Source organism: Xenopus laevis, chromosome 1S (assembly GCF_017654675.1).
Source record: "Xenopus laevis strain J_2021 chromosome 1S, Xenopus_laevis_v10.1, whole genome shotgun sequence".
Lineage (NCBI taxonomy): Eukaryota > Metazoa > Chordata > Amphibia > Anura > Pipidae > Xenopus > Xenopus laevis.
The window spans coordinates 94,294,161-94,306,481 of record NC_054372.1 but is presented as its reverse complement, the minus strand read 5'-3'; the positions used below and the strand labels follow the sequence as shown (position 1 = coordinate 94,306,481).

The following is a 12,321-nucleotide window of genomic DNA, read 5'->3' as shown; positions in this document are numbered from 1 at the left end:
AAAAAATTTTCTGCCCCAGAACAGAACTATGATGTGGGGAATCGTGAACTACTTGCCATCAAATTAGCCTTGGAGGAATGGAGACACTTACTGGAGGGTTCTTCGGTTCCTGTGACAATTTTTACCGACCATAAGAATCTTGAGTTCATCCAAACCCTCAAACGCCTGAATCCCCGGCAAGCCAGGTGGGCACTTTTCTTTTCCCATTTTAATTTTGTCATTACCTTTCGTCCTGGCTCCAGAAACAGGAAGGCCGATGCCTTATCCAGAAGCTTTATTCCTGAAGATTCTGTGTCCGAGGAACCTGAACCTGTGGTACCCTCCATCAAGATTATTGCTGCCTTGTTCCCTTCCTGTGCCTCCCAATTGTTGTCCGCTCAAGATTCTGCTCCTGCGGAAACTCCTCTTGGTGTTGCTTTTGTCCCTCCAGAATTTCGTCTTGCTATTTTGTCTCAGTCTCATAGTTCCAAACAGGCCGGACATCCTGGAATTCAGAAGACGACCGAGCTCTTATCTCGTCTAGTATGGTGGCCAACCTTAAGAAAGGACGTTAAAGATTTTGTCTCCTCATGTTCCACGTGTGCTGTGTCTAAATCCGGACATTCTCCTCCCAAGGGTTTTCTTCTTCCACTGCCCATCCCATCTCGACCCTGGACTCACCTCGCCATGGACTTTATTGTCGATTTGCCCATTTCCTCCGGCCACACTGTCATTTGGGTCGTTATCGACAGATTCAGTAAGATGGCTCATTTCACTCCTCTCCGCAAACTGCCTTCTGCTCCTGAACTTTCCGAACTGTTTATTAAACATATTTTTCGCCTCCATGGCTTTCCAGCAGAAATTGTGTCCGATCGTGGTCCCCAATTTGTGTCTAAATTTTGGAGGTCACTGTGTAATGCTTTAAATATCTCTCTTCAATTTTCTTCTTCTTATCATCCTCAGTCCAATGGTGCCGCTGAACGTGTTAACCAGGCCTTGGAGCAATTTCTTCGTTGCCATGTGTCTTTGTGTCAAGATGACTGGTCGGACCTTCTTCCCTGGGCGGAGTTTGCCCATAACAATTCTTTACATTCTTCTTCCCAGAAATCTCCTTTCTTCTGTGTGTATGGCCGGAATCCTTTGGCATTCCCTCAGGATCTCTTACTCACAAATGTTCCTGCTGCTAATGATCAAGCCGCTCATATGCTGGCCATCTGGCAGGCCACCACTGCTAATCTGGAAAAGAGTTCATCTTCTCAAAAGAAGTTTGCCGACAGGAAAAGAATTGCCGCCCCACCCTATGCTCCTGGTGACAAGGTCTGGTTGTCTACACGGAATATTCGCCTCAAGATTCCCACTCCTAAACTTGGCCCCAAATTCATCGGTCCCTTTCCCATCATCGAGGTCATCAACCCTGTGGCAGTTCGTCTTCTTCTTCCTCCCGAGATGCGGATCCCTAATGCCTTTCATGTGTCTCTCCTTAAACCTGCAGTGTCTTCCCCCTCTTCTTCTTCCACAGCTCCTGTTGTTATCGATGACCATTTAGAATTTGAAGTCAGCAGGATTCTGGACTCTCGTTTTTCCAGGGGCGCTCTCCAGTACCTTGTCGAATGGAAGGGTTTCGGTCCCGAGGAATGCTCTTGGGTGAAGAAGTCTGATGTCCATGCCCCCATCCTTGTTCGCAGGTTTCATAGGCAGTTTCCTTCCCGTCCTGGTCCCGGTGGTCCTGAGGCCCCCCCTAAGGAAGGGGGTACTGTAATGGAGTCTACTGACCTGCTCCAAGATGGCGTCCAAAATGGCGATTCCTCTTCCCTGCACATGGCTCCGGGTGGTCGCAATCATCCTGCATCATCTCCTTCTTGCCCTGTGATTGGTCGCCGGCGACGGAACGGACGCCGGCGTCAGAATCGGGCGCCGGCGTCAAGGCGTCAGCGTGGGGACGCTGGCGTCTGCGTCTGACGCCAGCGCGTCAATTTTGGCGCCAATAGACTGGACTATAAAGACCCTCATTTCCATCCTGACCTTGCCCAATTATAGGTCTATTTCATATAGTTCCTGGGTGCGATATATTCTGTCTTGCTTATCCGTGTTTGAACCTTGCCTGTTATCGACTTTGAATCTGTACTGCCTGTCTTGACCATTCTGCCTGTTTTACGACCATTCTTTGATAAACCCTTTTCTGTACCGCGATCTTGGATTGTTGCCTCCTCTTTGGTCCTTACTTCAACTGCGCCTTCGGGCCTTACATAATGGAAGTGCTAGTTTTAATGCACATTCCCTGGGCCCCTGTCTCAAAAGTAATGGGGAAAACTGTCAAATAAAGCGCAATTTTATCAGTCAGCATTATGTTTTAATTTTGTTGACCAAGCTAATTCTTTATAGGCTGCTGAGGGATACCAATCTGGAATAACATTAGACCTCTTTGTGTGAATTATAACAATATTACAACGGATTTGTGAGGTTTACCTACATGTTGTTCAGAATTGAGTATACCCTACTGATTGCACTGTTGCAATTGGCAAGTTAAATTAAAAAGAATACCAAAAACCAGAAGGTAATAACAGGGCAGCGTTGCCATAGTGCACACATTCCCTAATATGTAATTTCCCCTGACTGGAAATCAGTCTTGTAAATACAATTTGGGTGAAGGAAAAATAAGGCACTGAGAAACATACCTGAATTTAAAAGACATAAGATGAATGTCCTTTTACCAGGATATTCTAATATTTAAACTAATAAATGATCAAAAGAAACACACACACACACATAAATATAAATATGTATATATATATATATGTCAAACAGTTCTTTATGCAATTAGCTTGACTAGTCTTTACTAGTGAAGAATAAAGAAAGGAAATCGCTTAATGGTTTAATGAAAAGGCGCATATCTGCAGCATATGTCCGCCATTTTCAGATGTAAATTAACACGTGGGAACATTCACTGACTGTAAGTGTTTGATTACTGCCAGCTATAATAGTTACATAGTTAGATTGGGTTAAAAAAAAGACCAAAGTCCATCAAGTTCAACCCCTCCAAATGAAACCCAGCATCCATACATACACAAACTGACCCTGGCAGGATGTTAGGGGAGGCATGCCGTCCAACCACATCCAGTTTGGTTTGGAAGCTCTGGGAAAAATCTACCCTCATAATTTAAGTATTCCATCTCTCTAACCAGTTTAGTTGAACATTTCTGCACTCTTCCCAGCTTATTTATAGCCTCTTAAATGAGAGGGAAAGCTACTGAAGCAGATTACTGCCAATAGATTAGCCACAATAGTGCAAGTTATAACACTATATTTATTCTGCAGAATGCTTTACCAGCTCTAGAAGCTCTCTCTGTTCCTTTAGGATAGCAGCTGCCATATTAGCTTGCTGTGACATCACTTCCTGCCTGAGTCTCTCCCTGCTCACTCATAACTCTGGGCTCGGATTACACCTAGGAGGGGAGGAAGTAGGATAAAAAGAGTGGGGAAGAGGGAGAAAGGAGCAAACTAACTCATGCCGTGCCCTGGAGGTTTATGCTGAAACCAGGAAGTCTGATACAGAAGCCCATGTGTACACAATAGAAGGAAAGCAATGCAGTGTTTATTTTGACAGAGGACTCAGATCACCATTACTTTGAGGGTTTACTGGTGTAATTTATATAGACCTTTCTATTAAAGTTTACTTAATTTTAGCCTTTCTTTCTCCTTTAAGGACTGGAGTCCAAAACTGCACTGCATACTCCAGGTGAGGCCTTACCAGGGACCTATAATGAGGCAAAATTAAAAATGAATCAATTATCCCATGAGTTTATGCCCTTTTTTATGCAAGACAGAACTTTATTTGCTTTAGTGGCCACAGGATGACATTGCCCAGAATTAGACAACTTGTTATCCACAAAACCCCCTAGATATTTCTCAGTTAAGGAAACTCCCAACACACTGCCATTTAGGGGCAGATTTATTAAGATTTGAATGGTAAATTTGAATTAGAATTTTCAATTTTCTTTTGTGTCAAAACTCACAAATTCAAATTTAAAAGCACCAAATCGAAAGTAAATGTGATTGTGAAATTTACCACATCTCGACCATGGAAACAGTTCTAATTCGAATATTTGCCACCTAAAACCCGCCAAGCTCATTTACAAGTCATTGGCAGAGGTCCCTTGAACCATTTGAGTATGTTAATTGCCTTCCTGACATTCAAGTTTTTTTTCGGGGGACTCTATTCAATTCAATTCGAATTTTTGGGGTTGGGATTATTCGATCGAATATTAGACGTTTGAGTTTTTTTCATAAATAACCTCCCATTCGAGTTGTGAGTACATTTGAATTTATTAGAGTAAAAACAATTCACATTAATTCAAAATTCGACCTTTGATAAATAACCCTCTTATTGTATAACTTGAATTTATATTATTTCTGCAAAAGTGCACAACCTTGCCTTTATCAACATTGAACCTCATTTTCCAGTTTGCTGCCCAGTTTTCTAGTCAAATCACTTTGCAAAGTGGCAAATCAACATTTTTTCCTGCATGAAACCTATAGTTCTGCACAATGTTTTATCATCAGCAAAAATAGAAACAGTACTTTCAGTGCCCTCCTCCAGGTCATAGGAATAATTCAATAGGAATAATTACAATGCCAATGTGTTGCTTAACTGTATGTAGTGGTGGGCTGCTTTCATTTGTTGTTGCATCACTTTCTGTTGTGAACAAAAAGTAGGGTTACTTCCCCATTGCTTTAAAACATTTTGCATATTAGTACCAAGTGCCAGCTCTGTATAATGCCAAGGCTTCTGTGCAGTCATGTAGTATCAATCTAGTTAAACAGGCAGTTATAAATCAAACATTATTCTAATGTGTCTACTAAAAGAGTGAAGGTGGCAAACCTAAGAACAAAACCTAAGAACAAGCAAAACACAATTGCATTAAAAAATTGTTTATGTTTTATTTATCATCTTATATTTCAGCATGTGCACCTGTAACCAACAGATCCCATAGCTTGTTTTGCAAAAGCAGTCCCCTGAGCTGCCCACATCTGCAAGGAAAACCCCTTTACTTCCCCTTGTAAGTAGCTCTTTTTCCACTTGCTCTCAGACCTGTTACGTATCTGACATAACATTACAACAGCAAGCTCCTGTACAGAATGACAGGATGATACTAATATTAAACACACAGCTCTCTTATTTTTCAAAGTGCATAGGAAGAATGCTTAAGCATGCCTATCCTAATTATAACTGTGATTGCCCTACTATATATTAGCATGCCCACCACTTGCATTTTGCTATTAATCAGAGTTACATAATATAGCATAGATGTTTTCAGTCTTCTCTGAAAATGACACAGGTAATCACTTTTTTGTTTGCAACAATTTCTTTTTATAGCAAAATTTGAACTTGCATAAAAATGAAAGGTTTATTGTTAAAAAACAAAAATATTTTAAATAAAGTTATGGGAGCTGTTATCCAGAAAGCTCATTCCAGATAAAGGATCTTTCTGTAATTTGGATCACCATACGTTAAGTTTACTAAAAAATCACTTACATATTAAATAAACCCAATTGTACTGTTTTCCATCGAAAAAGGATTCATTTTTACAAGGTACTGTTTTATTATTACAGAGGAAAAGAAAAGAAATTTAAAAAAAATAATTTATTGATTAAAATGGAATCTGTGGGATGTGGCCTTCCCATAATTCTGAGCTTTCTGGATAACAGATTTCCACATAATGGATCCTATATCTGTATTAAAATATATTAGTGTGTGGTACATTTAGTAAGTAGCCATACATCTGAGGCTTTTGTCAATGCTTCTTATTAAAAGGCGTTTAGGCAGTGGTGGATTAATGTCATGTGGGGCTCCTAGGTTCCATCCAGACAGTTTCCCCTTCTAGGCTACTGCTGGTAAGAAGATCTAGACACACTTGCACCCGGGCTCTCTACACCTTAGTTCAAACACACCTTTGATGCCTCCTTTTGCCAGCAGGTGTGACCTACTGGACCCAGCAGCACAAATAAAAAGATATATTAAAGGAAATAGAAATACTAATTGAAAAAAATCTAGATGGACCTCTGGTCACACCGGGCCACTAGGCTGTAGCCTCTATTTTTTATTTATATTTTTATTCTTATTTTTTCATTTAGTCAAACTTACAACTTGCCCACATAGGGCCATAACACAATACAATAAGTATTATTAAATAAGTACAGAGCATCATACATTGGTAATACATTGATCTATTGGTCTCATACATACGCTAGTCTGTGTTTAAGTACTTCCTAACATTCCTAATTTTAAAAGCTGGACACTTTAGACCATGCCCCTAATCTGATAAGAGCACCATTATTTTTTAGGCATGTCCCATACATATTACAAACCATGGTCACTTACTAGTAATCTCCTTTATGGTCCATAAATTGGGACTGCCTGCCCCACCTATTAGGGACAATTGGTGTGCATGTGTTTACTACCAGAAAAAACAAGTCTTCTTCAGGCACCAAGTTCACAAAACAAAAGGGTGAGAAAAAAAAAAACACTTTTGCCAAGCATTCATTCAGTATGGGATATTATAATCGCAGTGGTAGGTACAATGCAAAAATATCTTACATCAGCAGAGTGTCGGACTATGATGCCAGGGGCCCACCAGAGACCTTAGACTGAGGGCCTGCTTTCCAAACTATTATACCTCCTCTCCTCACACAACCTCTTTATTCTCCTAGTTTCTACATGATATGCTATATTCTTCCATTATTAAGCCTCTTTTTATCATAAATAAATAGGGAATGACCATGAAATAGGCCAAATGTTTAGCAGCAAGAGGCTCATTGACACCTGGGCCCACCGGGAGTTTTCCTGGTATCCCGGTAGGCCAGTCTGACACTGCATCAACAGCATTGCTCACTATTGATATCAGTGGAAACCATTAATAACTGTGTCAAACGTGCGCAGCAACATGTATGCAGTCAATAATAGGCAATGTTAAGCTGGAAGGAGATCTTTTTATTTCTACTAGTAGTCATGCCCTTATACAGTAGGTCATATACATATATTCCCCAGCTTAATGTGAGTGTAATATTGGGCTTGCACTTAAAATGTGTTCTGCTTCTTCTTTATTTAGAAGTCATTTTGTAATATAAGTCCGATGGATCTTGTTTTGTTTTTCCATAGTTCCTCCATGTGGAATTAGCAGAGTTAGTTAACACAGGTTCTTGCTCAAAGGGTTCCTTTTGACAATCCCATATCTCATATTGAGCTCTTATACAGCTGGCACCAAAGGAGTTTAGCTTTACATCAGTAATAGCTCTTGAAAATGTCAGAAATGACAGATGCACGGTTCCCTGCCCCCCCCCCTGCATGTAACATCTATATAGGCCTTTGCAATAACAATTCAGCTGTTACATTATGGTGCTCATGTCAGCCTCTACATTGAGGTTCATTTAAGAGGCTCTGTCTTCAGCAGCCATTCATTGTAGTTTGTGAAAATAAGCCGTCTAGGCTGTGAGTGATTTTCATATGGATTATTTTACCATAACAAAACTGAAGTAAATAAGGAGCCAAGATATTGCATCATATTTATGATTAGAAAACATTCTCCAAAAATGCTAAATATGGATAACATGAGTTTACTACTATATTTACTCCATTACACCATGAATAATAGACTGTGTGGCCATTATTTGGAATGAAGTTGTAAATGAGCGCCATCTGTTTTTGGTTCTTCAAACCTCACATGCAGCAGATCAAACAATGGGCTTGATTCTGTTCTTGGCAAGTTGATTTAACTTGCAGGATTTCTGGCAAGAAGGGTCACTATACAAAGTGCATATCACATAATTTATCTTTTCTGTGGCCTCAACGAAATACACAGGTGGTTTTAGTTTTTCAGACTACTGCAAAGCCCTTAGCTTCCCTTTAATATTTTTTTAAAAAAAATAATGTACATGAAACTACCCCATTACAACCCATTATCCTTACAATACATTACATAAAGATGCACTACAGTACATTGCACAGCACACTGAATTCCTACTGTATACATCGCCTTTATAAAATATTCTGATCAGAATTCTGCAGAATATTGCACAAAAATAATATAAGCTATGGTAGAGCATGGGACTTAGAAACAACATTGTGAAGGAGAACTAGGTAGAATACAATGGTATTTGATGGACAAGTAAATCAGTAGTAGACTTGTCAACCAAAAGAAAAATGAAGGCTGTGGTAACTGTTGCAGTTTTTCAGACCTTTTCTGGAAAAAAACAGCCTTCCTGTATTTTAATTAGGGATGCAGAATTCACTACTTTGGGATATTGCCGAATCCTGAATCCTTTGTGAAAGATTTGTCCAAATACGAACTAAATCCAAATTCTATTTTGCATATGCAAATTAGGAGCAGAAAGGGTGAAAGACAAACATTTATATGATTTTAAGTATTGGGTTCGGCCAGGCATGAGGATTCGGAAAAATCTGAATCCTGCTGAAAAAGGATGAATACCGAACAGAATTCTGTATTCGGTGCATCCCTAATTTTAAGCTTTCTTCCCTGTTAATAGCATTGACATTGAGCATAATTTGTACTGGCCAAGTCCAGGCTGATAAAATACAAGAACAGATGGCAACCCTAAGTAAGCCCCATATCTAGGATGGTGGTTTCTCTTTTCTAGCCATACAGTTCAGTTGTTCAGCGGCCTATTTATTGAAGGTCGAATTTTAGTGGCTGTGGAGATATTGAAAGCATGATTAAACTCTATTCCTCTAAAACCATGAATGTTATGAGGTTATAAAAGATATGAATTTAAAAAGTATGAACAGGAAAAAAACAATAAAAATTCAATTTTTTCAGATAATTACTAGCAAAAAATTTTTTACGATTTGTGGGAAAAAAAACAACTTTTAGTAAATCGGCCCCAAGTTTTGAAATCAGTTATGTAGGTTATGGGATTTTTTTTGTATTTTGCTTTTGAGGCATCTGTTGAGCAAGGAACCAATGGTAAAGGAAACAATCATAGGATCGACAAACACTGATAGAGATTCACAGTCATGGTTAAATGTACTTGGTCTATACATTGTGCACATGGATTACTTGGTAAATATGTGACATAAAATAATTTGCAACACTAGATTATATTAAATGTCAACAGAATATGAAGTGCTTTTCTAATTATAATAATAATCAGTTCCTGCTTTGAGACCGAAACCACACTGCACACATGTCGCACTATAGTTTAATAAATGTAAAAGAATTTTTTCAGGCACACAAAATACAACCATGAATGGTTATGCCAATTACATCAAATGTTTCCATTTTTCTTTTATTTAATTTTAATTTAAATGTATTTAAATTGAATTTTCAATATCATTCTCCTTAAGCTTTTAAAACACATGATTAAATAAACTCACCAATATTAGCATATTATGCGGCATACAAGCCTTTTCCATTACCATTATAGTTTTTCCACAAGGAAATATGTATATTTAGAAAAACAAACAATTGGTTTTAAGCCTTCCTTTAGATTTATACACACAAAGAGCAAAGTAGGAAACAGGTAGGAAGGAAAAAGATATGTTCAATTTGACCACTGAATCCTTCCTCTATAGTTATCTGTAAACATAAACATATTCCCATTTGCACTGAGAAGTTCATTAAGTAGGAATAAGCAAGAATGTCTGTTTTGGCTGTTGTAGAACGTGTCCCATAGAGATCATTTACCAAAGGAGCTGCAGTTCAAGCAACAGATGGTATAGTACCCAGTGTTTTTCCCTGATAATTATAATTTCATCATATATATATCACATTTGTTTCTGAGAAAATAACTAGTATCTAAAGCCAGCCTTAAAGAGTTGCTTATATACAAATTCTATATATATGTGTATATTTGTTTAAACACAACACAGGGGTGCATAACAACCAATGTAAAAAATAACTGCCTTGGTGCAGGAAAAACAAAAAATAATCAAAACATAAAAAATAAAGTTCTGCGCTCAGTGATTTTTTTGCAAATAAGTCAAACTTATTTATTTCATCATATGCAAATTAATATTTTGGATTTATCTGCCAAAGACTCATGAATGCAGGCCTGTGTTTAAAAATATGTGACTTTTTCGGGCTGAAAGCCAGCCCAAAACCCTAGAAGATCATGAAGGCAAGAAACATCTTCAAATTGTTAATGGGATCATTTGCCATTGACTTTTCAGATTGTACAAATGTTTTGGATTTTCAGCATGAAAACTCAGACTTTTTCTTTGGATTATTGAATGAAACTTAGCACAGATCAATATATCTTCGGGACTGCTCCCATTTACGTATATGCAACCTCGGCAGTTCGGAGATGCCGGATTTTCAGATTCATATTAGTATTATTCGGGTATAATAATTCCCAAAAAATTCAAGGTTTTTTTTTCACTAAAAATTTGGATTTTATAGTAAAAAAACACAAATTTTTGGGTTTTTTGGCATTCAGACTTTAATAAATAACCCCCTGAACGTTGCCTATAGGTCATGTTGATCGTTTTTCACTGAAAAGTCTGCTTTTATAAGTAATTGTTACTTGAAGTTCCTAAACCTGACTGTTTTGCCAACCTGACTGTCCCTTCTTAACCTGTCTGTTAGAGTTTCTAATGCTTACGGACCACTGCTGCACAAATATGCCAGCCCCATCATAGAGGAACATGGGGGGTAAGAAAGATAATGTAAAAGCATTAGGCAAATACTTTAATGGCAGTTATAAATAACATAGACAATGTTATGATAGATTTGATAAAAGGTGTCAGTATCTCTTTAAATCATTACAATCAACTTTAAAACTCGGGGCAAATCTACTATTGAACTGTTCCTTTCATGGCTCAGAAGAGGTGGCAATACACAAAAAGAAGTAACATTTTGCATGATTTTTGCCACTACTTTGCATGTATTCATCAATATATATAGGCAATAAACAAGAAAATAAACACACAGAAACAGAATCGTTCACAAAATGTTGCTATGTGGACTTATCTACTTATAACAGAGACTGGACTTATTATATGGTTGTCCATTGTGCCTCCAACCAGATAAACATGCCAAGGGAGACTGAGAGTTGCACTGACTGAATGCATCGGTGCATTAATTACATTTTTATTTTCATTTCATGAAAAATGTTTTGTTTCACTGAAGATTAAGGGTTATATTTATTTAAGAGTACATTTGAACTTTGACCGTTAGTATTAGCATGAATAAGAGTCAGTGATTAGCTTAGGGCTAGAATTACTCCCCCATCAAGTATCCCATACATCTGCTATTGGTAATAAAAAAAAAATATTCTGCCAAGTGTCAGAATGGAATTTGTTCATCAGGAGTGGACTGTGTATCAGCACTGTCTTGCAGGCTACCCGAGCAACTACCCTGCTCCAGCAGTCAATAGCTAAGCAAGCTTATAAGAGACATTTGAATTGCTGACCATACTCTTTAGGTTTAAGGAGTAATAACTTTTTAATAAAATTCTAAAACAATGTTTCAAGGGGCGATCCTGGGCATTTTACAGCCTGAGACGACCTTCCTTTTGCCACCAACCACCCCTCCCCACGGCACTCACCTTTTCAGTGCCGGAGGGGGTCAGGCGGTCCACATTACGCCGGAAGGGATCGGGGTTGATCCACAGTGCGCCGGAGGGGGTGGTCCACATCGCTAGTGCAGAGAGCGCAATTGTGCTCTCTGCACTATAAGAGCCAAATTACCATTTTTTGCCACCTGGCAGGGGGGGCACTGTCGCCTGAGGCTAGTGTCTCAACTCGCCTCAATGGTGGAGTGGAGTGTTCTGAAACTACCGGGGTAGCAGACAGGTGGTGTCAGGGATGGTTTCTCCACCTTGACATGAATCGTCTCTTTCATGCCTCTTTCAAACCAGCGTCTTCTTTATCCAATATTTGGACCTTGCTATCTTTAAAGGAGTGTCCCTTGTCTTTTAGGTGTCGAAAGACAGCCGAGTCTTGCCCTGTAGAGTCACTTTTAATAAAACCTCTGTGAGTCCCTTGTTCATTAAAGGAGAAGGAAAGCTCCAAAACAGTTTATTGGCAACAGATTAGCCACAATAGTGCAAGCTAGAACGCTATATTTATTCTGCAGAATGCTTTACCTTACCTGAGTAAACAGCTCTAGACACTGTCTCTGTTTGTTTAGGATAGAAGCTGCCATATAAGCTTGGTGTGACATCACTTCCTGCCTGAGTCTCTCCGTGCTCACTTACAGCTCTGAGCTCAGATTACAGCAGGGATGGGAGGAGGGAGGGGGAGAGGAGCAAACTGAGCATGCTCAAGCCCTGCCCTGGAGGTTTATGCTGAAGACAGGAAGTCTGATACAGAAGCCCATGTGTACACAA

General features: G+C 39.0%; 1 protein-coding gene across 1 annotated transcript in view; it reads right to left on the bottom strand.

Moving 5' to 3' along the window:
• The window catches only part of XB22169526.S (A-agglutinin anchorage subunit-like S homeolog), an 82,846-nt gene extending 71,218 nt beyond the window's left edge, over positions 1–11,628 (bottom strand). Inside the window, exon 1 of the mRNA XM_041578361.1 lies at positions 11,539–11,628. Coding sequence (XP_041434295.1) covers positions 11,539–11,628 — 90 coding nt within the window. The remainder of the gene's footprint in view (positions 1–11,538) is intronic.
• Positions 11,629–12,321: the final 693 nt, after the last annotated feature.